Source organism: Vipera berus, assembly GCF_964194415.1.
Source record: "Vipera berus genome assembly, chromosome: 6".
NCBI lineage: Eukaryota > Metazoa > Chordata > Lepidosauria > Squamata > Viperidae > Vipera > Vipera berus.
In genome coordinates this window covers 88,100,950-88,126,551 of record NC_138208.1, presented here as the reverse complement: position 1 = coordinate 88,126,551, position 25,602 = coordinate 88,100,950, and the positions used below count along the sequence as shown (strand labels likewise).

Below are 25,602 nucleotides of genomic sequence, written 5' to 3'. Positions count from 1 at the left end.
GAGGGGAATTCAGTTTTTTGGCTTCGATTATGCAGTGCCAATATCTTGCTACCCTCTTCTTTGTGGCAGCCCCTGAGATATCGGAAGGCTGCAATCACGTCACCCCTCGTCCTTCTCTTCGTTAGACTAGAATGTACCCAATTCCAACAACTGTCCTTTGTATGTTTTAGCCTCCAGTCCCCTGATCATCTTGGTTGCTCTTCTCTGCGCCCTTTCTGGAGTCTCAACATATTTTTTTTATATCATGGCCCAAAATGGATGTGACCTTATCAAGGCATTATAAAGTGACTCAATGATGGGATGGCAAAAGGGGCTTTATTGGGTTTGAATGCCCTGCCTTTCAAAGCTGAATCCGATCTCCAGCAGTCTGCAGCGTTTCTGACTCCCCGTAACATCTCAAGATGGAGGGAAAACTATTCTACCAGCATAGCGTCCTTTGCCAACTCCACCAACTTTAGGACCAAAACAAAACCTTGAGTGGACGTTCTGAAGCACCCAACTTGAAAAGTGTCTTTGGAAGAGGGAGACACCCCTTAGATAAGGCAGGTTGGGGTGTCATGTTTCTCCTCAACTGTTGAAGTGGTCCTGATCTTACCCAACATAGAATAAAATAGTTGGAAGGGACCTTGGAGGTCATCTAGTCCATGGCTTTTCAACCAGTGGTACGGGTACCACCTGTGGTACATTGGCATCTGGCAGGTGGTAGGCGACCATCCTAGGAAAGTGGGAGCGGGGGAGGGGAATGAGCTGAACTGGTGGCAGCACCGCACAAGCCTGAGCGAGAGACGGCTGGAGCTGCAGGGCTGTCAGGGCTCAGCGGAAGCACCAGGATCAGCGCCAGGCTCCAGCTGGAGCTCAGCGCTGATCCTGGTGCGTCTGCTGAGCCCAGAAGAATGGAATCAGCTGGAATGTTGCAGCATCTCCGGGGTCTTGTGATTTACATTCAGATGCTTGGCAACTGATTCATATTTATGACAGTCACAGTGTCCCAGGGTCATGTGAAGTGACCAAAACCTGCTGCAACCACCCAGCAGATTGGGGGGGGAAATAAAAACCAAACACCCCCCCATCCCACCCCCACTGCCAATCCTCAACAGAAATGCTCACAGCAATGAAAACCTCGGACAGGAGGAATAGCGCCACCGGGCGGGCAGGCGGGCATCTTGCTCAGCTGTGGCTTGGGGGGGGCACTTTTTTCAGTGCCATTGTAACTTCAAACAGTCACTAAGCGAGCTGTTGTAAGTCGAGGACTACCTGCACTTCATCACTTTCTTTCCCCCCCCCCTTTTTTTTTGGTCATCATGTTTTTGACCCCTTGCTGAGCGACTGGTGGTACTCGGATGTCGCCATCTCCTAAAAGTGGTACGACAGGTGAAAAGCTTGAAAAGCCCTGATCTAGTCCAACCCCATTGCTCGAGCAGGAGATCTTATTATACCATTTCAGACAAACGGTTGTCCAGTCTCTTTTTGAAAGCCCCCAGGGATGGAGCACCCGCAACTTCTGATGCCAAGTTGTTCCATTGCTTGATTGTTCTCACCGTTAGGACATTCCTCCTTGGTTCTATGTTCTCTCCTCCAGGTCATTAGAGATACCCCTTTAGATAAGGCAGGTTGGGTTAGGGCAGGGGTAGGCAACCTCGGCTCTTTTATGACTCATGGACTTCAACTCCCAGAATTCCTGAGCCAGCCAAGCGAGGTTGCCTACCCCTGGGTTAGGGTCATGTTTCACCCCAAATCTAAAAGTGGTCCTGATCTTATCTATACAATAATAGAGTTGGAAGGGATCTTGGAGGTCTTCTAGTCCAGTCTAGCTCCAGCAGGAGACCCCCATGTCATTTCAGGCAAACGGTTGTCCAGTCTCTTTTTTTGAAAGCCTCCGGCAATGCACCCACAACTTCCGGAGGCAACTTCCATTCCGCTGGTTGATCGTCCTCACTGTCAGGACATAGAACACAAAAATAATAGGGTTGGAAGGGACCTTGGAGGTCATCTAGTCCAACCCCTTGCTCAGGCAGGAAACCCTATACCATTTCAGACTATTCTATTCTATTCTATTCTATTCTATTCTATTCTATTCTATTCTATTCTATTCTATTCTATTCTATTCTATTCTATTCTATTCTATTCTATTCTATTCTATTCTATTTTCTATTCCGTTCCGTTCCGTTCCATTCCATTCTATTCTATTCTATTCTATTCTATTCTATTCTATTCTATTCTATTCTATTCTATTCTATTCTATTCTATTTTCTATTCCGTTCCGTTCCGTTCCGTTCCGTTCCGTTCCGTTCCGTTCCGTTCCGTTCCATTCCATTCCATTCCATTCCATTCCATTCCATTCCATTCCATTCTATTCTATTCTATTCTATTCTATTCTATTCTATTCTATTCTATTCTATTCTATTCTATTCTATTCTATTCTATTAATAATAAAGTTGGAAGGGACCTTGGAGGTCTTCTAGTCCAACCCCCTGCTCAGGCAGGAGACCCTATACCATTTCAGACAAATGGCTGTCCAGTCTCTTCTTAAACACTTCCAGTGTTGGAGCATTCACAGCTTCTGGAGGCAGGTTGTTCCACTGGTTAATTGTCCTCACTGTCAGGAAGTTTCTCCTTAGTTCCAGGTTGCTTCTTTCCTTGGTGAGTTTCCATCCGTTGCTTCTTGTCCTGCCTAGTAGAATAGGCTGGAGAATAGGTTGACACCACCCCACCACCACCCCCCACCACCCCCGTCTTTGTAGAAGGTTTTTGTGTGACTGGAAGACTCTTGACCATCCTCGCTTTGTATAAAGAGAAGATGATCAGCCAGATGTGAAAAGCCACTCTTTTCAGGCTTCAAGGAGAGCGGGTTAATTAGCATCCCCCCCCCAGTTGCTTTTGAAGATGAAAGCACTCGGTGAGAAGTGCTAATTATTGTTAGGGCTCATGGCAAGAGGCTCCTTGCCTTGCCGGCGGCTCCTCAAAGATGTGCCAGATGCAGCTCCTCTTGTCCATGGCTGAAAGCTCAGTCTCCTTTCCCTTTTTGCTCAGGGAGACCGTGAGGCCATCCAGTCTGAGTCCAAAGGTGTCTTGTTGCACGTTCTTGTAGCCATCCCTTTCGGAGATCCTCGGACATCGGCTCGTGACCAGCCCTTCCCCTCTGCTTTATCTCTGATCTCTGGAACCGGATGTGAAAGGATTCAATATTAGAGGGCCACTAAAAGTGCTCTCTGAGCTCGTTTGCTTTCTTGTAGATGTTTCACGATCCAACTAGCTAACATCATCAGTGCTGGCATTGATGGCACCGATGATGTTACCTAGGTGGGTCATGAAATGTCTGCAAGAAAACCACCAAGCTCAGAGAGCACCAGGGACCCCACAGTTCTTCTTCTTCTTCTTCTTCTTCTTCTTCTTCTTCTTCTTCTTCTTCTTCTTCTTCTTCTTCTTCTTCTTCTTCTTCTTCTTCTTCTTCTTCTTCTTCTTCTTCTTCTTCTTCTTCTTCTTCTTCTTCTTCTCCTTCTCCTTCTCCTTCTCCTTCTCCTTCTCCTTCTCCTTCTCCTTCTCCTTCTCCTTCTCCTTCTCCTTCTTCTTCTTCTTCTTCTTCTTCTTCTTCTTCTCCTTCTCCTCCTCCTCCTCCTCCCTCTACAAACCCCACTCCCTCCTAGCACTGATGATGTTACCTAGTTGGGTCATGAAAAGTCTGCAAGAAAACCAACCAGCTCAGAGAGCACCAAGGACCCCATAGACCTCCTCCTCCTCCTCTTCCTCCTCTCCACCCCTGTCTTTCCCCTCCCCTGCTCCTCCTCCTCCTCCTCCTCCAACCCCACTTCCTTCTAGCACTGATGGTGTTACTTGGTTGGGTGATGAAACGTCTGCCAGAAAACCATCAAGGACGCCTTCTTCTTCTTCTTCTTCTTCTTCTTCTTCTTCTTCTTCTTCTTCTTCTTCTTCTTCTTCTTCTTCTTCTTCTTCTTCTTCTTCTTCTTCTTCTTCTTCTTCTTCTTCTTCTCTCTTCTCCTCCTCCTCCTCCTCCCTCTACAAACCCCACTCCCTCCTAGCACTGATGATGTTACCTAGTTGGGTCATGAAAAGTCTGCAAGAAAACCAACCAGCTCAGAGAGCACCGAGGATCCCTCATTTCAACCCCGAGCTGTAAATGTTGTCCTTTATTAATTCAATGTTATCTGGGGTCACCTTGGACTTCCTTCATCGTGTAAATCGACTCCCATGTTCTGTAGGTGGAAGAACCAGGGCTTCGCCTTTATTCCCAGCAGTGGCATTGTGGGTCAGTTGTGTCACGCTCTCTTCAAACATGCCTTGGTTGATGTTTCCAGTCTTACACGGGGGGAGCTGGGCTAGTTTGTGCTGTCTTCTCGGCTTTCTCCGAGGGACAAAGAAGACTTTGAGGGTTAGGGCTGGGTAGGATGGCCTTGTGTCATTCAGCATCCTTTGGGGGGTGAAAAGAAAATAGTGGAAAGTTTCACCAAGTTGAATTTTTCCAGCTTCTTAGTTCGGCCTTGCAGGGCTTACAAAGGCAGCGCCATAACTTTTTTCCCTCTTTTTCGGAGTTTCCTTCCGTTTCTCCTTCCGTTTCTCTTTCTCCCTTCCTCCCCTTCCCTGTCTCCTCTCCTTTCCTTCCTCCCTTCCCTCTCATCCCATCTCGTTTCTTCTCCCCCCCACTTCCTTCTCCGTTTCTTTCTTCTCTTTCGCCCTTCATCCTCTCCTCCTCCTCTCCTTCCTCCCCTTTCTTCCCTCTCTCCTTCTTCTCCTCCTCCTCCTTCTTTCTCCTTCGTCTTCCTCCCTTTCCTCTTCTCCTTCTCCTCCCTCCCTTCCTTTCCTCCTCCTCCCCCTCCTCCCCTTTCTTCCCTCTCCTTCCTTCCTTTCTTTCCTCCTCTTGTTTCTTCTTCCTCCCCTTTCTTCCCCCTTTCTTTCTTCTCTTTCACCCTTCATCCTCTTCTCCTCCTCCTTCCTCCCCTTTCTGCCCTCACCTTCTCCTTTCTCCTTCCTTCCTTCCTTCCTTCCTTCCTTCCTTCTTCTTCTTCTTTCTTTCTTCCTTCCTTCCTTCCTTCTTCCTTCCTTCCTTCCTTCCTTCCTTCCTTCCTTCCTTCCTTCCTTCCTTCCTTCCTTCTTTCTTTCTTTCTTTCTTTCTTTCTTTCTTTCTTTCTTTCTTTCTTTCTTTCCTTCCTTCCTTCCTTCCTTCCTTCCTTCCTTCCTTCCTTCCTTCCTTCCTTCCTTCCTTCCTTCCTTCCTTCCTTCTTTCTTTCTTTCTTTCTTTCTTTCTTTCTTTCTTTCTTTCTTTCTTTCTTTCTTTCTTTCTTTCTTTCTTTCTTTCTTTCTTTCTTTCTTTCTTTCCGCCCCGTTGCATCTTCCACCGTAGCTCTCATACAAGTTTTCATCGTGATATATTCGATCTAGGAAACAGCAGCTGCCCGCAGAAAGATTCAGTGGGAAATAATTTGCTGAGCATTCTGTGATGGGGATTATTTTTCTTCTCGTTGTAATGGCACGGATCGAAAAAAAAGCGGGGGGAGGGAGAAGAAAGAAAGGATTGATTACAGACGTCATCTCCCTTTTTCCAAAAGAATGCTTTTGGAGTAAATGGGATTCGGCTACAGCTCTGAGCAGTCAAAGTTGTAAAATATGAAACGCCCGGTCCAAGACAAAAAAAGTTACTTACTAGTATCTTTTCACTTAAAACGGGGAGGTGGGGGCAAAGGTTTCGCTGGGGTGAAATATAGCCTCCCGCGGGCCCATTTTTCCTGTCTTTCTGACTCCCTCCCTCTTCTTCTACCCCCCCCCCTCACCCTCAAAGCTACCTGTATTTCATAGTGACAGCGGTGATGAAAAGTAACAGCAGAAACAATCAGACTTCACTTTGCGGAGTTTCTGACAATAACGAATGGCGAGGTAGCACGCTCATAAATCCCATTACCGGAGCGAAGGCAAGGTTTTTCCCTACTACGGGCTCTGCAGCAGCCCAGAAACGACAAAACCCAGCCCAAAATTTTCAAAAATGCTGTTTCCCGCCCCCCTTTCTTTCCTGGCCGTCAATTTTCCCCACTGGTTGCGGTGCGTTTTCTATCCCAGCCATCTGTCCCCACCCCTATCAAGGAGGGAAACAGCCAGACTCTCAAATGCGTTCCTCTCCAAAAGCTTATCCAGGTGATCCTCGCCTTACGACCACGAGTGTTCCTGAAAGCTTCGGAAACCCAACCCACAAGCTCGGACAACGGACCTTCGCCCTCCCCCTACTCCCTAAGCTACCGAGACTCGCCACTCTTGTGAGCCCCACATTTCTGTCGCTAAGTGAAACCTTTCTTAAGCTCATTAGTGGCCGTAAATCGAGGGCTACCTGTATTGGGTGGACGCAAGAATTTAGGGCTGGTCCAACAGATTGGAGAATTAGAGCCAACCTCTTCTTGGGCAGAAGGTCAGAATTAGCAGTCAGGATCCACAAGCCACCATTCGCCTCCCATTTTAAGGGTAGGATAGGAAAGGATAGGATAGGATAGGATAGGATAGGATAGGATAGGATAGGATAGGATAGGATAGGATAGGATAGGATAGGATAGGATAGGATAAGAAAATATAGAATGGAATAGAATAAAATAATAGAATAGAATAGAATAGAATAGAATAGAATAGAATAGAATAGAATAGAATAGAATAGAATAGAACAGAACAGAACAGAACAGAACAGAATAGAATAGAATAGAATAGAATAGAATAGAATAGAATAGAAAATAGGGAATGGAGTGGAGTGGAGTGGAGTGGAATGGAATAGAATAGAATAGAATAGAATAGAATAGAATAGAATAGAATAGAATAGAATAGAATAGAATAGAATAGAATAGAATAGAATAGAATAGAATAGAATAGAATAGAATAGAATAGAATAGAATAGAATAGAATAGAATAGAATAGAATAGAATAGAATAGAATAGAATAGAATAGGAAGGGACCTTGGAGGTCTTCTAGTCCAGCCCCCTGCTCAAGCAGGAGAATCTATACCATCTCAGACTGGTGATTGTCCAGTCTATTCTTTAAAACCTCCAGTGATGGAGTGCCCACAATTTCTGGAGGCAAAGCTGTTCCACTGGCTGATTGTCCTCACTGTTAGGAAGTTTCTCCTTAAATCCAGAATGTGGAGCAAAGTTTACAACAAACTATTTGCCTGAATCCACACACTGCTCTGTTCATCCTGTCCGTCAGTAAATCCATATGCAAAGGAGTAGAAGAGAATATAGGATGTAGCTCAGGGCTGAACTGTGGGGTCCTTGGTGTTCTCTGAGTTTGGTTGTGAAATTTAAATTTTGCGACAACGAATTAAAGGGAGACTAGTTCTAGCTATTTCTGAGTTTGGTTGTTTTCCTGCAGACATTTCATGACCCAGCTAGGTCACATCATCAGTGCTAGCGAGTGTGGGGTTGGCTCCCTGTTCAGATATGCAATAGCTTGTCCCTCCTGTGTTGGTGGGGGTGTGTGGTTTTCCTCCTTGGTCATTCCTTGATTAGGGTATTGTTTTCTGCTTGATTATTTGTCTGGTGTTAATCCCTGCTTATCTGCTGTTGATTGCTGGAGGGGATATAGTCTGGCTCTCTTTGTTTCCTTCTTAGCTGTCTTTCATTGTTTCTTTTGAATGGCGTGTAAATGTGGTCTATCTCTATGTGTCAATCAGCCATCAATCGTCTATTGCAATCATCACCTATTCTATTCAGCAATCATGATCTATTCAGCCATCAATAGACACACAGAGATGTGGATATGGATCACTAGGCTCATCGATAGAGAGAGAGAGAGATGGATTTGTGGAGAGCATCAAAGGCTCCCAAAATCCATATGCAAATTATATTTCTCTCAATGGATTTTCAAATCAGCTGCCTGCACAAGAATTCATGAAGAGCCAAGGAAGGCCGGACTTCCTTGCCGCAACTTGATAGTCAGTTGGAACTCATGGCATTGAGTCCTTGATCTGATGATCTCATCGGATGAGAGAGTCTTCTCGATGACCTCTTGTGTTTGAAGGTGACCTCTTCTCAAGGCTACTGATTCCCTGTTCCATCATCCTTCTGATGGGTTTTTATTTCTGGTCCCCTGAAGATCTTGATGTCCTTCTGGACCAGTTTCTCTGAATTCTTCTTGAAGAACCAGGAACCAGCACTTGGGATGGGTGTGACCAACACAGTATAATTAATTGGAAATTATTTCCTTCTTGTAACATCAAAACTATACTTTGGCTGAGAGATAGAGAGATAGCAAGATAGCAAGAGAGAGAGAGAGAGAGATAGATAGATAGATAGATAGATAGATAGATAGATAGATAGATAGATAGATAGATAGATAGATAGATAGATAGATAGATGTAGATAGAGGTAGAGGTAGAGGTAGAGGTAGAGGTAGAGATATATATTTTGTAACTTCAAAAGTATACCTTGGCTAATGAATGTGTGTGTGTGTGTGTGTGTGTGTATTTCCATCAGTCAAAATATAGTTTTGAGATATATTTGTGTGTGTGTGTGTGTGTGTGTGTGTGTGTGTTTGTATGGCAAAGTTTTCCCTGTCCATTGTGTCTGACGGGGCCTGGTGCTCCTCTCTGTTCCTCGGCCGAGGGAGCCAGTGTTGTCCGATGCCAATTTAGTGGTCATGTGGCCAGTCTGGCTATATGCCAAAGACGCACGGAACGCTCTTGCCTTCCCATCAAAATGGCACCCATTAATCTACTCGCATCTGCCTGCTTTCGAACGGCTAGGTGGGCAGGAGCAGGAGGCTTCAAGGAACAGGAGCTCTCCCCGTTACGCCAAGTTCAGGTCTCAGATCCGAGCGGTGAGTTCTCCAAGCTCAACTTCTTTAACCGCTGAGTCCTTGCGCGGGCACGTGTGCGTGCTCGTGCGCACACACACACACACACACACACCTTCTATAGATATAACATGGGTGCAAAGCTTACTTAACAAATATCTCGCCTAGCAACAAAAATTTGGGCTCAGCTGTGGTTGCAAATTGAGGAGTACCTGTACTGCGTTGGTGTCTTTTGCACGACCGCATCGGATTGATGAAGCTTCGTTCCTTTTCTAGGTGCCAGATGGGTCTCTGGTGGCGTTGGTGTCCAAGCAAGTTACTGCTTACAATGCTGTGAACAATTTCACCGTCTCGAGGACTTCTGCAAGCAAGTACGGTAAGAACTTTTCCATCAGAAGCACGTGGGACCACAGAGGAGGCAAAAGTCAGTGAGGACATAGACCAGGGGTAGGCAACCTTGGCTCTTTTGTGACTGGTGGACTTCAACACCCAGAATGCCTGAGCCAGCATGGCTAAGCATGGAGACCTCTCCCTTTCCCCTCAGCATGGCTGGCTCAGGAATTCTGGGAGTTGAAGTCCACGAGTCATAAAAGAGCCGAGGTTGCCTACCCCTGACGTAGACTGTCCCTTTCCAGATGGTTTAGACCAGGGGTGGGGAACCATGACCCTTTTATGACGTGTGGACTTCAACTCCCAGAATTCCTGAGCCAGCAATGCTGACTCAGGAATTCTGGGAGTTGAAGTCCACACGTCATAAAAGGGCCATCCAGCCATGATGGCTCAGGAATTCTGGGAGTTAAAGTCCACTAGTCATAAAAGGGCCATCCAGCCATGCTGACTCATGAATTCTGGGAGTTGAAGTCCACAAGTCATAAAAAGGCCATCTAGCCATGCTGACTCAGGAATTTTGGGAGTTGAAGTCCACACGTCATGAAGGAGCCATTCAGCCATATTGGCTCAGGAATTCTGGGAGTTGAAGTCCACAAGTCATAAAAAGGCCATCTAGCCATGCTGACTCAGGAATTTTGGGAGTTGAAGTCCACACGTCACGTAGTAGCCATTCAGCCATATTGGCTCAGGAATTCTGGGAGTTGAAGTCCACAAGTCATACAAGGGCCCTGGTTCCACATCCCTGGTTTACACAATGAGAGGACAGTAACAACCTGACAAGCCCTGAGGAAGACAAATTACAGAATTATCTCTATAATAAAATATGGCCAAAATATTGGGAAATAATATATAATTTGGAGTTGAATGTCCAACACCCAGTGGTGGGATTCAGCCGGTTCGCACCACTTTGGCAGAACCGGTAGCTAATTTTTTTTGTTTCCCAGGCCCAGAATGGACTTCCGGAAGCGGCATCCACACAGAGAACCGGTTGTTCACATATTTGAATCCCACCACTGCCTACACCCCAGAACCAAGTACATCAAATAACAAATAACAGAACAGAATAACAAGACTGGAAGGGACCAAATCAAACTTTGAACGTCTCGATGCAGCTATTTTTTAGACTAACAACTCATTCCTTAATACACTGCTCCAGTTACTCTTAGAAAAAGCAGTTCAAATCCAGTAAAGAAAAATATTGGTAGCTTAAGGTTGAAATGAGGGATCCTTAAGTGCTCTCTTTCATGACCCAACTAGGTAACATCATCAGTGCTAGAAGGGGAGTGAGGGAGGAGGAGAAAGAAGAGGAGGAGGAGGAGGATTGAAGGGGGAGAAGAAGGAGAAAGAGAAGTGGAAGAACAAAAACCTTGGTGCTCTCTGAGCTGGGTTGCTTTCTTGCAGATGTTTCATGACCCAACTAGGTAACATCATCAGTGCTAGAAGGGGAGTGAGGGAGGAGGAGAAAGAAGAGGAGGAGGAGGAGGGGGAGGATTGAAGGGGGAGAAGAAGGAGAAAGAGAAGTGGAAGAACAAAAACCTTGGTGCTCTCTGAGCTAGGTGGCTTTCTTGCAGACATTTCATGACCCAACTTGGTAACATCAGTGGTAGAAGGAGGGGTTGTGGAGAGGAGGAGGAAGAGGAGGAGGAGGAGGAGGACTGTGTGGTCCTTGGTGCTCTCTGAGCTGGGTTGTTTTCTTACAGACATTTCATGACCCAACTAGGGAACGTCATCAGTGCTAGAAGGGAGGGGGGTTTGCCCTCTGCTTTTATACAGCACAAGCCTCTTGTGGCACTGATGATGTTACCTAGTTGGGCCATGAAACGTCTGCAAGAAAACAACCAAGCTCAGACAACACCAAGGATTTATTTATTTTATTTATTTATTTTAATTCCATTTATATCCCGCCCTTCTCCGAAGACTCAGGGCGGCTTACAAGCTTAGCAGTAGCCTTCATTCTATGTATATGCCTGCTTATTAGGGCTTTCACACACACCCCAAGCGGCATTATTACAAAGTCAGCTTATTGCCCCCAACAATCTGGGTCCTCATTTTACCTACCTCGGAAGGATGGAAGGCTGAGTCAACCTTGAGCCTGGTGGGATGCGAACCTGCACTAATTGCAGGCAGCTGGTGTTACTTAAGGAGGCATTAGCCCACTGCTCCACCAAGGCTCCACCAAGGATTCCCTCACAGTTTCAATTTCCCCCCCCTTCCCCACTTAGACCTCGGAAGAAAATGTTCAAGGATTTGTGTCCCGTTTGTGCTTTCAGAAAACATGATCCGCTACACCGGAAGCCCAGACAGCTTGCGTTCCCGGACGCCCATGATTACGCCCGACCTGGAAAGTGGTGTCAAGATGTGGCATTTAGTGAAGAACCACGAGCATGGCGATCAGAAAGAAGGGGATCGAGGGAGCAAGATGGTATCTGAAATCTACCTGACAAGGCTGCTAGCCACCAAGGTGGGCGAGGCTGGAAAAAAAGGGCCTGGAGCCCAAAAGGGAAGGGGGTGGGGGTGGGGGGAAACAGAAAAAAAATGGAATTATGCCAATAAAAGAGAATCTTTGTAGCTCAGGGTTGAATTGTGGGATCCTGGGTGCTCTCTGAGCTGGGTTGCTTTCTTGCAGGCGTTTCATTACCCAACTAGGTAACATCATCAGTGCTAAAACTGTTCACCGCCCTGAGTCCTTCGGGAGAAGGGCGGTATAGAAATCAAATTATTAAATTAAATTAAATTATTAAAAGGGGGTGGGTTGTAGAGACGAGGAGGAGGAGGAGGAGGAGGAGGAGGAGGATTGCTTATTGTTGGATTCCTTGTCTTCAACCTAGTGAAGCCAACATGGTAAATTATCAAAGTTCTAAGAGATACTTCCAACCGTGAGACCGTCAGTGAGGTCCTGCCTCTTTCCTGCAGCTCTGATCAATTAAACCAGGGGTGTTTCAACCTTGGCTACCTTCAGACTTGTGGACTTCATGGCTGGCTGGGGAATTCTTCCATAAGCCTTTAAAGTTGCCAAGGTTACAAACCTCTGAATTAAATCCTAATTTTGGTGGTACCTTCCTGATGTAAGCATTCTTCACCATTTCCGGAAATGGTCCTGTTCCATCTCCTTTCTCATCTGCAAGGGGTTCCTCAGGAGGAGAAGACAGGAGAGAGAAAGACAGAGACAGAAAAAGAGAGAGAGAGAGAGAGAGAGAAGAGAGAGAGAGAAAGAAAAAGAAAGAGAAAGAGTGACAGAGTGACAGAGGAACAAAAAGAGACATAGCGAAAGAGAGAGAGAGAGAGAAACAGTAAAAGAGAAAGAGAGAGAGACAAAGAGAAAGAGACCGAGATACAAAAGAAAGAGAAGGGGAGAGAGAAAGAGTAAAAGAGAGAGAGAGAGAGAGAGAGAGAGATACAAAAGCAAGAGAAAGAAAGAGGGGGGAGAGAGAGAAAGTAAAAGAGAAAGAGAAACAGAGATACAAAAAAAGAGAAAGAAAGAGGGGGAGAGAGAAAGAGTAAAAGAAAGAGGGAGAGAGAAAAGAGAGAGAAAGAAAAAGACATACAAAAGAGAGAAAGAAAAGGGGAGAGAGAAAGAGTAAAAGAGAGAGACAGAGAGACAGAAAAAAGAGAGAAAAAGACATACAAAAGAAAGAGAGAGAAAGGGGGGAGAGAGAAACAGAAAGAGACAGAGAAACAGAAAGAGACAGAGGTACAAAAGAAAGGAAGGGAGAGAGAGAGAGAGAGAGAAAGAAGAGAGAGAAGGAGAGAGAGAGAGAGAGAAGGAAGAGAGAGAAGGAGAGAGAGAGAGAGAGAAGGAAGAGAGAGAAGGAAGAGAGAGAAGGAGAGAGAGAGAGAGAAGGAAGAGAGAGAAGGAGAGAGAGAGAGAGAGAAGGAAGAGAGAGAAGGAGAGAGAGAGAGAGAGAGAGAGAGAGAAGGAAGAGAGAGAAGGGGAGAGAGAGAGAGAGAGAGAGAGAAGGAAGAGAGAGAAAGAGAGAGAGAGAGAGAGAGAGAGAGAAGGAAGAGAGAGAAGGAGAGAGAGAGAGAGAGAAGGAAGAGAGAGAAGGAGAGAGAGAGAGAGAGAGAGAAGGAAGAGAGAAGGAGAGAGAGAGAGAGAGAGAAGGAAGAGAGAGAAGGAGAGAGAGAGAGAGAGAGAGAAGGAAGAGAAGGAGAGAGAGAGAGAGAGTGAGAGAGAAGGAAGAGAGAGAAGGAGAGAGAGAAGGAAGAGAGAGAAGGAGAGAGAGAGAGAGAGAGAGAGAGAAGGAAGAGAGAGAAGGAGAGAGAGAGAGAGAGAGAGAGAAGGACTCCCAAATAGGTTGCTTGACAAGGAAGCCATCTCTCTCTCCACCGAGGTGTTGACCTCAGCTGAAGTTTTGGAGAGGAAGCAAGCATCTGGCTGTCACCGAAGTGCAGTGCTTCAGGCGAGATGATTTGTGTGACAGCTTTAATAATGCTCTGTTGTTGACTTTCTGCCCAGGGAATACCGCAAAGGTGGTTTAACACTCAGCGCCTCCCATCTTTTCCTTGCTCACCGCCAACGCTGGGCGATTTATGTAGCGCCGATTTTGCTGACACTTTCCAAGCGCCAAGCCCAGCAGAGCAAACTCGGGACCGGTGCAGGCAGGGAAGGAAGTGGTTTCCCCAGAGACAAATGGTGGGTGGGTGGGTGGGGGTCCCTTTGTGGGGGATGCCGGCCCCCCTTTTTTTCTCCCCCACTCTGACCTCGCCCTGCCCCTGATGGGGCCATGAATGCCACCTTGGCTATTTATTTCTTCTCAACAAAGTCAGTTCAACCAGTCTTCTCAAACAAGACCCAGCTGCCTTTGGTCCTGGGTCATTTTGTGTCGTTTTGCAAGACCTTGAACGAACCCTAGACCCTGGGATAATTTTCTGGGATGGCCCAAGAGAACACAGAAGAACAGATTAAAGGGACCTTGGAGGTCCTCTAGTCCAACCTCCTTACGCCTATGCCATTCTGGACAACTGGCTGATACAATCTTTCCTTCAAAACCTCCAGTGTTGGAGCACCCACAACTTCTGACCGCTGATTTAATTGTGCTCACTGTCAGGAAATGTCTCCTTAATTCCAGGTTGCTTCTCTCCTTGGTTAGTTTCCATCCGTGGCTTCTCATCCTGCCTTCAGGCACTTTGGAGAATAGCTTGACCCCATCTTCTTGGGGCAGCCCCTCAAAATATTGGAAGACAATACTCTTCCCAGCGTTCCCCCCCCGTGAAACGTTTATTTTATTTATTTATTTAATTATTTAATTAAATTTTTATACCGCCCTTCTCCCAAAGGACTCAGGGCGGTGAACAGGGCATATAAATAGAAGTACAAAAGTTAAAAGGATTAAATTTACAATGTTGGTTTTAGTTTACAATGTTGGTTTTAGTCATTTTAAAGCCTGGAATCCTCAATCGTTCTGGTTTTAACGTTTCGTTTTATGGATTATCAAGGGCACTTTGCAGAAGTTTGTGGACGACCTCTTTGAGACAATCTTCAGCACGGCACATCGGGGCAGTGCGCTGCCCCTGGCCATCAAGTACATGTTTGACTTCCTGGATGAGCAGGCCGATAAGCACAACATCCACGATCCTCACGTGCGGCACACCTGGAAGAGCAATTGGTGAGTGCTTCCCAAGAGTCCGGCACACCTGCCCACCCGGCAGTGGCGTAGTGTGGGTTGTCAGCACCCGGGGCAAGGCAAGTAATTTGCGCCCCCTAACCCGTGGATTTTAGCACTCGAGTCTCTTCCACCAGATTAGTTAAAGAAACCCTTACCCCCTAAGCACATGTATTGTTTGTTATGAAAATACTGATGTAATTAAAGTAAAATGCATCTAATGCGCCCCCCCCAGATGTTGCGCCCGGTGCGGCCGGCCCCCCCTGCACCCCCCACGCTACGCCACTGCCTCCCGGCGGGACCGACAAAGGGAAGGCCGTCTGGAGAACGCTCTCAAAATTTAAAGTCCTTGACTTGTGAATACTGTCGCCAACAGAATTTCTGCTGCTATGCAAGGCGGTTCCGAAGTGAGTCACACTGGACTGTGCGATCCTTGCTAAGCAGTGCTTTTTTGGTAAAAGAAAAAGGTGCCGGAACTCACACATGTCATACAAACCCGCCTTGCCTACCCTACAAGGTTCCATCCAAAAAAGGTGCCGGAACTCCGTTCTGAGCGTTCTATGAGGAAAAAAGCCCTGTTGCTAAGAAATATCGTTGCAGTTCTTAAGTGAACCGCGCATTCGTTAAGCGAATCCAGCTTCTCTTCCCCCGTTAACTTGGCTTCTCGAAGCCAACCGGGGAGAGGTCACAAACGGCAGTCACGTGACGCCGGGACGCGGCCGCCGTCATCAGTACAGGCCGGTTGCCAAGCGCGCGAATTTTGATCACGAGACCCTGGGGATGCTGCAGTCGCCGTAAGCGTGAGGACTAGCCATAAGTCACCTTTTTTCCCCAGTGCCGTTGTAATGTCAAACGATCGCTAATTGAATGGTTGTAAGTTGAGGTCTGAGAGTGGCTGATGTGACGGATCCCCTGAAACTCATCCATCCGGTCCTTCTCCTCCTCTTCTGTTGGACTGGAATGAATTGCCGTTTAAAGGGAAAAACCAAGACAATGAGGATTTAAGTAGGAAAACCTGGGTATAGATGGGAAAGTTCAGAGTTTAGGGCGTTGTAGAGAAGTCCCTGAATTATGCAAAGAGATAATAGAATGGATGTACAAAATGGGAGTGATGAGAAAAGAAAAAAGGAAGGGAAGGAGAAAGGGAAGGAAAGGAAAGGAAAGGAAAGGAAAGGAAAGGAAAGGAAAGGAAAGGAAAGGAAAGGAAAGGAAAAGAGAGGAGAGGAGAGGAGAGGAGAGGAGAGGAAAGGAAAGGAAAGGAAAGGAAAGGAAAGGAAAGGAAAGGAAAGGAAAGGAAGAAGGGAGGGAAAAAGGGAAGGGGAAGGAGAAAGGAAAGGAAAGGAAAGGAAAGGAAAGGAAAGGAAAGGAAGAAGGGAGGGAAAAAGGGAAGGGGAAGGAGAAAGGAAAGGAAAGGAAAAGAGAGGAGAGGAAAGGAAAGGAAAGGAAAGGAAAGGAAAGGAAGAAGGGAGGGAAAAAGGGAAGGGGAAGGAGAAAGGAAAGGAAAGGAAAGGAAAGGAAAGGAAGAAGGGAGGGAAAAAGGGAAGGGGAAGGAGAAAGGAAAGGAAAGGAAAGGAAAGGAAAGGAAGAAGGGAGGGAAAAAGGGAAGGGGAAGGAGAAAGGAAAGGAAAGGAAAGGAAAGGAAAGGAAGAAGGGAGGGAAAAAGGGAAGGGGAAGGAGAAAGGAAAGGAAAGGAAAGGAAAGGAAAGGAAAGGAAAGGAAAGGAAAGGAAAGGAAAGGAAAGGAAAGGAAAGGAAGAAGGGAGGGAAAAAGGGAAGGGGAAGGGGAAAGGAAAGGAAAGGAAAGGAAAGGAAAGGAAAGGAAAGGAAGAAGGGAGGGAAAAAGGGAAGGGAAGGGAAGGAGAAAGGAAAGGAAAGGAAAGGAAAGGAAAGGAAAGGAAAGGAAAGGAAAGGAAGAAAGGAAGAAGGGAGGGAAAAAGGGAAGGGAAGGAACAGAGGGAAGAAAAGGGGGGAAGGAAAGGAAGGGAGGAAAAAAGGAAGAAGAAGGGAGGAAAAAAGGGAAAGGAAGGAAGGAAGAAATTAAAGAGAGGAAGGGAGAAAGAGGGAAGGGAAAAGAAAGAAAAGAAGAGGAGAGCAGAGAGAGAAGAAAGAAAGAAAAGAAGATAAAGAAAGAAAGAAAGAAAGCAAAGAAAGACAAGAAAGAAAAGAAAGAAAGAAAGAAAGAAAGAAAGAAAGAAAGAAAGAAAGAAAGAAAGAAAGGTGGAACTAATAAAACATTAGCATATTATTAACATCGTCTGTGGCACTAATTTAAGGCTGATTGAAGCCACTGGGTGGGGGGGGGCTTCTTTAAAGAGGGGAAAAAAGAGGTGGGCGTTGAAAGCGGGATTAAAGGAACGGAGACATGGTTTTGAGCAGATTCCATTAATTCCATGTCCGTTTCCCCAACCTCTTTCTTCACCGTGTTTTCTTCACTTATCGCCCGCTCCTCGCTGCAAAGAGAACCACACCCAGAGGGATTCAGGGAATTCAGAAAAAAAAGAGAGAATCATGAGGACATTAATGAAATGGCCAAGAAATGTCTTAGAAGGGATGGAGGTGGAAGACATTTGTCTTGGGTTAAAACAATGGCGGGTGTTGGCATTTGAGAAGGTGAGTGAGGAGAATGGACTCAGGAGGAACCCTTGGGGGCAATTTTTTTTTTGTCCGCTCAGTCAAAACATCTGCTTAGAGGTGATCTAGAAACATTACAGAGAGCTTCTCCAAAGTGGTGACCTCCAGATGTACAATCAGAGCTGGAAGGGACCTCGGAGGTCTTCTAGTCCAACCCCCTGCTCAAGCAGGAGATCCTATACCATTTCAGACAAGTGGCTGTCCAGTCTCTTGTTAAAAACCTCCATTGTTGGAGCATTCACTGCTTCTGGAGGCAGGTGGTTCCACTGGTTAATTGTTCTCACCGTCAGGAAGTTTCTCCTTAGTTCTAGGTTGCTTCTCTCCTTGATGAGTTTCCATCCATTGCTTCTTGTTCTGTCTTCAATTGCTTTGGAGAATAGCTTGACTGCCGCTTCTTTGGGGCAGCCCCTGAGATATTGGAAGACTGCTATCACGTCCCCCCTAGTCCTTCTCTTCGTTTGACTAGCCATTACCCAATTCCTGCCACCGTTCTTCATAGGTTTTAGTCTCCAGATCTTTAATCATCTGAGTTGATCTTCTCTGCACTTCTCCAAACTCCATTTGAATAAACGAATAAGTCCATTTTTCCAAAATCTCAACATCTTTTTTCTTTCTTTTTTTTTGTAATGCGATGACCAAAACTGCATGCATTATTCCAAGTTGTTACGGCTTCCAAGTTGTCTCGTTCACAGCCAATATGACGGAAAGCCGATTTAACATTATGGACAGTGTGTAAGGGAGGGTGATCCAAATCGCAGTGTTACATGGCTTTGTGATTGTTGTTCAGTCGCTAAGTTGTGTCCGACCCCTGGTGATCCCACGGACACTAGGACCCCCGTCTTCCACTGTCTCCTGGAGTTTGCCCAAATTCATGATTGTTGTGTCGATGGCACTACCTAACCATTTCATCCTCTCTTGTTCCCTTCTTCTTTGGCCTTCAGTTGTAGGAATTCCTCAGCTTACAAGTATTCCTTTAGTAGCGTTTTTCAAAATTACAACGGCACAGAAGATTTATGACCGTTTCCCCAGACTTAGGACCCATTGCAGCTTGCATAGGAGGCTTCCAAGGAGCCAGTCAACGGGGAAAGCCAGATTCATTTAACAAGCTTAACCACCGTGGTGGTGACTCGCTTAACAACCCTGGCAGAAGAGGTGGTAAAATTGGGAATGACTCGCTCAGCAACCCCATCACTTTAGGGATGGTAGTTCCATTTCTAACTGTGGTGGTGAAGTCAGTGAATGAATGAACCTTTATTGTCAAAGTGCAACCATGTATACACTGAGATTGGCTGAGGACGACTCGTATTTAAGTTTTAAAAATAGTGACACCGCCATGTCTTTTCTTCTATCTTTTGACCTCAGCTTGCCATTGAGGTTTTGGGTGAACATGATCAAAAATCCGCAGTTTGTCTTCGACATTCACAAGAACAGCATCACAGATGCCTGCTTATCGGTGGTAGCGCAAACTTTCATGGATTCCTGTTCAACCTCAGAGCACCGTTTGGGCAAAGATTCCCCATCTAATAAACTGCTTTATGCCAAGGATATCCCCAGCTACAAGAACTGGGTAGAAAGGTAGGTCTGACTGTGTGTGTGTGTGTGTGTGTGTGTGTGTGCGCGCGCGCGCGCGCGTGCGCTCCCTTCTCTCTCTCTGCTTTCTCTCCTCTCTTTTCTCTCTGCTGTCTTTTCTCCTTTCTCTCTTCTCTCTCTCTTTTCTCTCTCTCAATCTCTTCTTTCTCTTCCCTCTCTCTTCTCTCTTTTTTCTCTCAATCTCTTCTTTCTCTTCCCTCTCTCTTCTCTTTTTCTCTCTCTCTTTCTCTCTGTCCCTTCTCTCTGCTTTCTCTCTGTCTTCTTATCTTTTTTCTCTTCTCTCTCTTTCCTTTCTCTCTTCTCTCTCTCTCTTTTCTCTCTCTTAATCTCTTTTCTCTCTTCTCTCTCTCTCTTCCCTCTTCTCTCTTTTACTCTCTCTCTTCTCTCTCTGTCCCTTCTCTCTCTCTTCTTTCTCTCTTTTCTCTCTGCTGTCTTTTCTCCTTTCTCTCTTCTCTCCCTCTTCATTCTGTATCTCTTCTCTCTGCTCTCTCTTCTCTCTCTCTCTTTTCTCTCTCTCAATCTCTTCTTTCTCTTCCCTCTCTCTTCTCTCTTTTTTCTCTCAATCTCTTCTTTCTCTTCCCTCTCTCTTCTCTCTTTTTCTCTCTCTCTTTCTCTCTGTCCCTTCTCTCTGCTTTCTCTCTGTCTTCTTATCTTTTTTTCTCTTCTCTCTCTTTCCTTTCTCTCTGTCCCTTCTCTCTCTCTTTTCTCTCTCTTAATCTCTTTTCTCTCTTCTCTCTCCCCTCTTCTCTCTTTCTCTCTCTCTCTTCTCTCTCTGTCCCTTCTCTCTCTCTTCTTTCTCTCTTTTCTCTCTGCTGTCTTTTCTCCTTTCTCTCTTCTCTCCCTCTTCATTCTGTATCTCTTCTCTCTGCTCTCTTCTCTCTTCCCTCTTTTCTCTCTCTCAATCTCTTCTTTCTCTTCCCTCTCTCTTCTCTCTTTTTCTCTCTCTTTCTCTCTGTCCCTTCTCTCTGCTTTCTCTCTCTCTCTTCTTATCTTTTTTTCTCTTCTCTCTCTTTGCTTTCTCTCTTCTCTCTCTCTTTTCTCTCTCTTAATCTCTTTTCTCTCTTCTTTCTCTCTCTTCCCTCTTCTCTCTTTCTCTCTCTTCTCTCTCTGTCCCTTCTCTCTCTCTGCTTTCTTTCTTCTTTCTCTCTTTTCTCTCTGCTGTCTTTTCTCCTTTCTCTCTTCTCTCCCTCTTCATTCTGTATCTCTTCTCTCTGCTTTCTCTCTCTCTCTTTTCTCTCTCTCAATCTCTTCTTTCTCTTCCCTCTCTCTTCTCTCTTTTTTCTCTCAATCTCTTCTTTCTCTTCCCTCTCTCTTCTCTCTTTTTCTCTCTCTCTTTCTCTCTGTCCCTTCTCTCTGCTTTCTCTCTGTCTTCTTATCTTTTTTTCTCTTCTCTCTCTTTCCTTTCTCTCTTCTCTCTCTCTTTTCTCTCTCTTAATCTCTTTTCTCTCTCTCTCTCTTCCCTCTTCTCTCTTTCTCTCTCTCTCTTCTCTCTCTGTCCCTTCTCTCTCTCTTCTTTCTCTCTTTTCTCTCTGCTGTCTTTTCTCCTTTCTTTCTTCTCTCCCTCTTCATTCTGTATCTCTTCTCTCTGCTCTCTCTTCTCTCTCTCTCTTTTCTCTCTCTCAATCTCTTCTTTCTCTTCCCTCTCTCTTCTCTCTTTTTCTCTCTCTCTTTCTCTCTGTCCCTTCTCTCTGCTTTCTCTCTCTCTTCTTATCTTTTTTCCTCTTCTCTCTTTTTCTCTCTCTCTTCTCTCTCTGTCCCTTCTCTCTCTGCTTTCTCTCTTCTTTCTCTCTTTTCTCTCTGCTTTCTCTTCTCTTTCTCTCTCTTCTCTTGCTCTTTCTCTCTCTGTCCTCTCTCTGCTTTCTCTCTGCTCTCTTCTTATCTTTTTCTCTCTTCTCTCTCTTTCCTTTCTCTCTTCTCTCTCTCTTTTCTCTCTCTTAATCTCTTTTCTCTCTCTCTCTCTTCCCTCTTCTCTCTTTCTCTCTCTCTCTTCTCTCTCTGTCCCTTCTCTCTCTCTTCTTTCTCTCTTTTCTCTCTGCTGTCTTTTCTCCTTTCTTTCTTCTCTCCCTCTTCATTCTGTATCTCTTCTCTCTGCTCTCTCTTCTCTCTCTCTCTTTTCTCTCTCTCAATCTCTTCTTTCTCTTCCCTCTCTCTTCTCTCTTTTTCTCTCTCTCTTTCTCTCTGTCCCTTCTCTCTGCTTTCTCTCTCTCTTCTTATCTTTTTTCCTCTTCTCTCTTTTTCTCTCTCTCTTCTCTCTCTGTCCCTTCTCTCTCTGCTTTCTCTCTTCTTTCTCTCTTTTCTCTCTGCTTTCTCTTCTCTTTCTCTCTCTTCTCTTGCTCTTTCTCTCTCTGTCCTCTCTCTGCTTTCTCTCTGCTCTCTTCTTATCTTTTTCTCTCTTCTCTCTCTCTTCATTCTCTCTCTCTTCTCTCTCTGCTTTCTCTCTTCCCTCTCTTTTCTGTCTCTCTCAATCTCTTCTCTTTCTCTCTCTCTCTTCTTTCTCTCTCTATAAGAGCATTACAGGTAGCTGTCAATTTACAAGACCACTGAAAAAAGTGACTTATCACTGTTTTTCATACTTTCGACCGTTGCAGCATCCCTGTGTTCATGTGATCAAAATCTGGATGCTGGTCAACTGCCTCATGACGGTTGCAACTGGCATGTACTTATGACGGTTGTAGGGTCCCAGGGTGGTGGTCACGTGACCCCCTTTTGCAACTTTCTGACAAGCAAAGTCAATGGGGAAGCCAGATTCACTAAACAACTGTGTTACTAACTTATAAACTGCGGTGATTCACATAACAACTGTGGCAAAAAAGGTTGTAAAATGGGGCCAACACTCACTTAACAAACTTCTTGCTTAGGAATGGAAATGTTCGGCTCAATTGTGGTCGTAAATCGAGGACTGCCTGTATTGGAGGGTCAATCTGACAGTGCTTGACTCTGGTCTGCGCAGAGGAGAGCAGCAAAGATGATGAGGGGTCTGGAGGCTAAACCACATTTATTTATTTATTTATTTATTTATTTATTTATTCCATTTATATCCCGCCCTTCTCTGAAGACTCAGGGCGGCTTACAAGCTTAGCAGTAGCCTTCATTCTATGTATATGCCTGCTTATTAGGGCTTTCACACACACCCCCAAGCGGCATTATTACAAAGTCAGCTTAATTGCCCCCAACAATCTGGGTCCTCATTTTACCTACCTCGGAAATGATGAATGGTTGAGGGAGCTACGTGTGTCTAGACCAGGGGTGAGGAACTATGGTCCCCTTTATGACTTGTGAACTTCAACTCCCAGAATTCCTGAGCCAACATGGGAAACCATGGCCCCTTTATGACTTGTGGACTTCAACTCCCAGAATTCCTGAGCCAGCATGGGGGAGCTATGGCCCCTTTATGACTTGTGGACTTCAACTCCCAGAATTCCTGAGCCAGCACGGGGGAACTATGGCCCCTTTATGACTTGTGGACTTCAACTCCCAGAATTCCTCAGCCAGCATGGGGAGCTATGGCCCCCTTTATGACTTGTGGACTTCAACTCCCAGAATTCCTGAGCCAGCATGGGGGAACTATGGCCCCTTTATGACTTGTGGACTTCAACTCCCAGAATTCCTGAGCCAGCATGGGGAGCTATGGCCCCCTTTATTTATTATTTATTTTATTATTTAACTTATATACCGCCCTATTCCCGTAGGACTCAGGGCGGTTTACAGGGCAATTAAAATCATACCATACAAAAGTTAAAAAATGTAAAACAGTTAATTAAATTTAGAGCCCAAAATTTAAAAAGTTAAAACATTAAAACCCAATTAAAACCCCTCAGTCTAGGCCTGATAGCTCAAAGAGCCATGTTTTCAGGTCCCGGCGGAATGAGCGGAGGTCGGAGGCAGTCCTAAGTTCCATTGGAAGTTGGTTGACCTGTGGACTTCAGTTCCCAGAATTCCTCAGCCAGCATGGGAAACTATGGCCCCTTTATGATTGGTGGACTTCAACTCCCAGAATTCCTGAGCCAGCATGGGGAGCTATGGCCCCCTTTATGACTTGTGGCTGGCTGAGGAATTCTGGGAGTTGGAGTCCACAAGTCATAAAAGAGCCAAGGCTCCCCACCCCTGGTCTAGACAATCAAAGAGAAGGATCAGGGGGGACATATATACTGCCTTCCCTTCCGGATTGACTTATGGATTTATTCTCCAAAGCACATAGTGCAGGACAAGAAGTAACAGGATCATTACAGATTAAAAAAATATATAAAGTTAGAAGTAAGCCTTAAAGAGAGATTCACCCTACAACAAGAACAATTAATTAAAGACCTGGAGACTAAAACATATGAAGAACGGTGGCAGGAATTGTGTAATGGCTAGTCAAACTAAGAGAAGGACCAGGGGTGACATGATAGCAGCCTTCCGGTATCTCAGGGGCTGCCCCAAAGAAGAGGGAGTCAAGCTATTCTCCAAAGCACCCGAAGGAAGGACAAGAAGCAATGGATGGAAACTCATCAAGGAGAGAAGCAACCTGGAACTAAGGAGAAACTTCCTAACAGTGAGACAATTAACCAGTGGAACTGCTTGCCTCCAGAAGTTGTGGGTGCTCCATCCTTGGAGGTTTTCAAGAAGAGGCTGGACAACCATTTGACCAGGATGGTATAAGGTCTCCTGCTGCAGCAGGGGGGATGGACTAGAAGACCTCCAAGGTCCCATCCAGCCCTGTGATTCTATCTTCCATGTTCTATGAAGGAAAGAATAAAAGACCTAAAAAAATTAGACTGAAGACGCAAGACTTGGAGGCAGCTACATCATTTGTTTAGCGACCGTTTGAAGTTATGAAGGTGCTGAAGAAAGTAACTCATGAGCAGCCCTCACCCTTAGGACTGTTCCAGTGACTCCACCATCGTGTGACCCAAATTCGGGTCAGGTCAACTTAAGGAGGGTGGAGAGCACGGTGACTCAGTAGGGAGGGGATGGAGGGTGTTCGTTTTGTTGTACAGGAAGTAGAGGGGAGGGGAGGGGAAGGGGAAGGAGGATAAAGGGAGGGAGGGAGGGAAGAATGGAAGGGGAGGGAGGGCAGGAAGAAGGAAGAAGGGGAGGAAGGAGAGGAGGGAGAAGGAGGGGGAGGTAAGAATGGGGGGAAGGAGGCAGGAGGAAAGAAAGGAAGGAAGGAAGGAAGGAAGGAAGGAAGGAAGGAAGGAAGGAAGGAAGGAAGGAAGGAAGGAAGGAAGGAAGGAAAGGAGGGAGAAGGAGGGGGAGGTTAGAATGGGGGAGGGAGGCAGGAGGAAGGAAGGAAGGAAGGAAGGAAGGAAGGAAGGAAGGAAGGAAGGAAGGAAGGAAGGAAGGGAGAAGGAGGGGGAGGTAAGAATGGGGGAGGGAGGCAGGAGGAAAGAAGGAAGGAAGGGAAGGAAGGAAGGAAGGAAGGAAGGAAGGAAGGAAGGAAGGAAGGAAGGAAGGAAGGAAAGGAGGGAGAAGGAGGGGTAGGTAAGAATGGGGGAGGGAGGCAGGAGGAAGGAAGGAAGGAAGGAAGGAAGGAAGGAAGGAAGGAAGGAAGGAAGGAAGGAAGGAAGGAAGGAAGGAAAGGAGGGAGAAGGAGGGGGAGGTAAGAATGGGGGAGGGAGGCAGGAGGAAAGAAGGAAGGAAGGAAAGGAAGGAAGGAAGGAAGGAAAGGAGAAGGAGGGGGAGGTAAGAATGGGGGAAGGAGGCAGGAGGGAAGGAAGGAAGAAGGGGAGGGAGGGAAGAGAAGGAGGGAAGAATGGTGGGAGGGAGGGAGGGAGGGGAAGGGGAAGGGAGGTGTCCAATGTTTCCTGTCAGATTCCCACAAGGAAATTCAGTGGGGAAGCCGACAGGAAGTCAGAAGGAGGACTTGTTCCCTCTGTTGTTGTTGGGTTTCCTTGCTCATTCTTTTTCTCTGCTCAGGTAAGGCAATGCCTTTCAAACGATGACCCGACAGGGACAGGTCGACTAGCTCATAATTAAATGTCTCCAGGAACATCACACCATGCTATTAGCCTCCCAGCAGAATTTATCCTTTTCTGGCTCCGAGAATAAATTCGCTGGGAAGTCCAAACCCACGCTGTTTCCTCTGACAGCATCCCGAAGGACCCACGGCCTTCTCCTGGACCGAGATCAGAGAAGACAACTTGACCGTCACAACACTGGCCGATATAATGAGCCCATCTCGCCTGTAGTCTGGTCAGTGACCCAGCCAGCCTTTGCAAAGCCCTAGCAACGTTTACTACCCTTCCTCCCAGGGCTTGTAAGCAGCTAGTCTTTCCTCTCATCCTCGATAACGTCGGCCTGGAGTGGAAAACGGGAGCATAATTAAGCCAGGTATCTCCTGTGCTGCCTTTGGGTTGCTAAGAAACTGCATCGGGAGAAGCCGAGGCCTCCATCCAATCCTAAAAATAATTATCTGGTCAATTGGGAACACGGCCGCGGCTGAGTTGAGCAAAATAGCCTTTAATATTGCCTACAACACAGAAGTCTTTAGCGGGTTTGGGCCTCTCTTCCTGACAAATGAGCTCAAGCCAAGCTTGAAGAAAGAAAGAGCAATGGGGTGCTTCTCAAACGACGGTAACAAAAAACGGGAATGCCGGCTTCTTGAGGATTAACCGGCGCAGACTCGCCAA

At 46.1% G+C, this 25,602-nt stretch overlaps 1 protein-coding gene across 1 annotated transcript in view; it reads left to right on the top strand.

The window, feature by feature from the left end:
- Nucleotides 1–25,602, top strand: part of PLXNA4 (plexin A4) — a gene marked incomplete at both ends in the record, with an annotated part of 438,455 nt that overhangs the window by 398,669 nt on the left and 14,184 nt on the right. Inside the window, 4 exons of the mRNA XM_081331751.1 lie at nt 9,055–9,154; nt 11,439–11,629; nt 14,605–14,774; nt 18,764–18,976. Of these exons, the coding sequence (XP_081187877.1) occupies nt 9,055–9,154; nt 11,439–11,629; nt 14,605–14,774; nt 18,764–18,976 (674 nt within the window). The remainder of the gene's footprint in view (nt 1–9,054; nt 9,155–11,438; nt 11,630–14,604; nt 14,775–18,763; nt 18,977–25,602) is intronic.